Source organism: Rutidosis leptorrhynchoides, chromosome 10, assembly GCF_046630445.1.
Source record: "Rutidosis leptorrhynchoides isolate AG116_Rl617_1_P2 chromosome 10, CSIRO_AGI_Rlap_v1, whole genome shotgun sequence".
NCBI classification, from domain to species: domain Eukaryota; kingdom Viridiplantae; phylum Streptophyta; class Magnoliopsida; order Asterales; family Asteraceae; genus Rutidosis; species Rutidosis leptorrhynchoides.
This window is the reverse complement of record NC_092342.1, coordinates 334,182,293-334,184,457: the sequence shown is the minus strand read 5'-3', so window position 1 is coordinate 334,184,457 and position 2,165 is coordinate 334,182,293. Positions and strand designations below refer to the sequence as shown.

Genomic DNA, 2,165 nt, shown 5'->3' with positions numbered 1-2,165 from the left:
CAATGGAACCAGAGAGGGAATACGATATCAGTGATGAAGACATCAACGAAATCCAGAATGATGATGGTATGTATATCATTTCGTCTTCAATCACATGTGATTAGCTTTTAATGAATTAGTGTTTTTGTGACTTTAAGTAATGTCTTGTGTAAAATCACATGTAATATATTGTAAAATCACATGTGATTGTTTTATGATAATACATTACTGGGATTTAAAAGTGGTTCCTGATGAATACAATGAAGATGAAGATAAAAATCGAATTGTTGTAAATTTTTACTCATTCAATCACATGTGATTAGCTTCTAATGAATTAGTGTTTTTGTGACTTTAAGTAATGTCTGGTGTAAAATCACATGTAATTTCTTGTAAAAATCACATGTGATTATTTTATGATAATACATTACTTGGATTTAAAGTGATTACTGATGAATACAATGAAGATGAAGTTGAAAATAGAATTGTTGTAAATTTTTACTTATTGAATCACATGTGATTGCGTTATATGATAATATATTATGTGATATGTATATTGTCTCTTATTTCAGTTAAACATTCAATTAACATTGTAATTTGTTTTTCACAGATTATAATTCACCAAAAGCAACTGCAACACGTAAAAATGAAACACCGGGTGGATCATTGTATTATGCACCAATTGTTGACAAACTTTTCTTACCAGTCATTGGTCATAATTATGGAACACTTGATCAATGTGAAGAGATGTATAGGTTATATGCATATCATGCATGTTTTGACATAAGAAAGGCTGGACAAAAAACTGCAAAATCTGGATTAGTGAAACAAAAATCTTACTTATGCAACAAGGCTGGCACACCAAAGGAAGTCTACTTTGACACATTACAAGAAACTAAAAATCCAATTCGGAAAAGCAACATGGAATGCACAGGATGTAGGGCTAAAGTTAGATTTAACCGGGTGTATGGAACAGATACTTTCGTTCTTGCTGACTTTGAAGAACAACATAATCATGAGTTGCTACCGATAGAATACAGACATTTAAGTAAAAAGGAAAGACAAATGAGGTATGCAGAGAAGTTGTTTGTATACCATTCAACGGTATCAAATATTGGTCCAACAAAGGCATAAGAAGTTTACAGCAATATGAAAGGGTCTGAAAAAAATGTTCATGGAACTGTAATTGACTTCAGAAACTGGAAACGAGATTTGAATGTGTTTATCAATGCAACTGATTCTCAAATGCTCGTTAACAAAATGGAAGAAAGGAAAAAATATGTTCCTGGTTTTTCATTTGAGTACAAGCTTGAAAAAAGTCAATTACATTCCATTTTCTGGGCGGATGAAGTTGCAAAGTGCAACTACAAGGAGTTTAGTGATGTTATCTCATTTGATGCAACATATAGAACTAACAGGTATGATACCTGGTTTTTACAGCTTCTAATCACATGTGATTGACAGGTTGTTTGGCTTATCTGAGTTTCTAACATTGTCTTTTTATTAACAGGTACAACCTCAAGTTTGTACCATTTACTGGAATAGATAACCACCGTAGGTGTGTCACTGTTGCTGCGGCAATGATCAGGGATGAAACAGCCGAGAGTTACAAATGGCTACTTAATTGCTTCATGAAGACATTCGGGAAAGAGCCAAACATGATTGTGACAGATCGGGATAAATCAATGGCGATAGCCATAAAAGAGGTCTTTAAGACGGCAAAGCATAGACTATGCATGTGGCACATTATGAGGAAGGTGCCATCAAAGGTATGAGTTTTGTTATTGAAGACTACATGTAACTAATCACATGCGATTGAAATGGTTAATGATACATATACATAATTTTCTTAATATGAATTATTAACCAATCAAATGTGATTACAGATTCAAGAAGCAAATCCTAATATTGAAGACAAACAAGAAAAAGACTTCAAGAAGAGATTTGATAAAATTGTGTGGAATATGTACATAGAACCAACTGTTTTTGAAGAAAAATGGGAAAAGTTGATGGACGATTTTTCATTGAAGAATGACAGTTGGTTCAAATATATGTTTGATATTAGATCAAGTTGGATACCAGCATATTTCATCGAGACTGAAATGTTTAGTTTGATGCGAACTACTTCAAGATCAGAGAGTGAAAATGCTTTTTTTCACACTTTACAAGATCTGCATCAAATCTGTTGA

At 32.7% G+C, this 2,165-nt stretch overlaps 1 protein-coding gene across 1 annotated transcript; it reads left to right on the top strand.

Annotated features, from left to right (window-relative positions):
* Window positions 1-1,125: 1,125 nt before the first annotated feature.
* Window positions 1,126-2,165, top strand: LOC139871369 (protein FAR1-RELATED SEQUENCE 5-like). Its single transcript, XM_071859087.1, has 3 exons — window positions 1,126-1,394; window positions 1,487-1,745; window positions 1,863-2,165. The coding sequence occupies exons 1-3, from the start codon at window positions 1,126-1,128 to the stop codon at window positions 2,163-2,165; spliced, it is 831 nt and encodes a 276-aa protein (XP_071715188.1).

Coding starts and splice junctions, on each gene's coding strand:
- LOC139871369 (XM_071859087.1), top strand. CDS start 1,126: ATGAAAGGGTCTGAAAAAAATGTTCATGGAACTGTAATTGACTTCAGA. Junction 1,395..1,486: donor GCAACATATAGAACTAACAG/GTATGATACCTG, acceptor TTTTATTAACAG/GTACAACCTCAAGTTTGTAC. Junction 1,746..1,862: donor TGAGGAAGGTGCCATCAAAG/GTATGAGTTTTG, acceptor ATGTGATTACAG/ATTCAAGAAGCAAATCCTAA.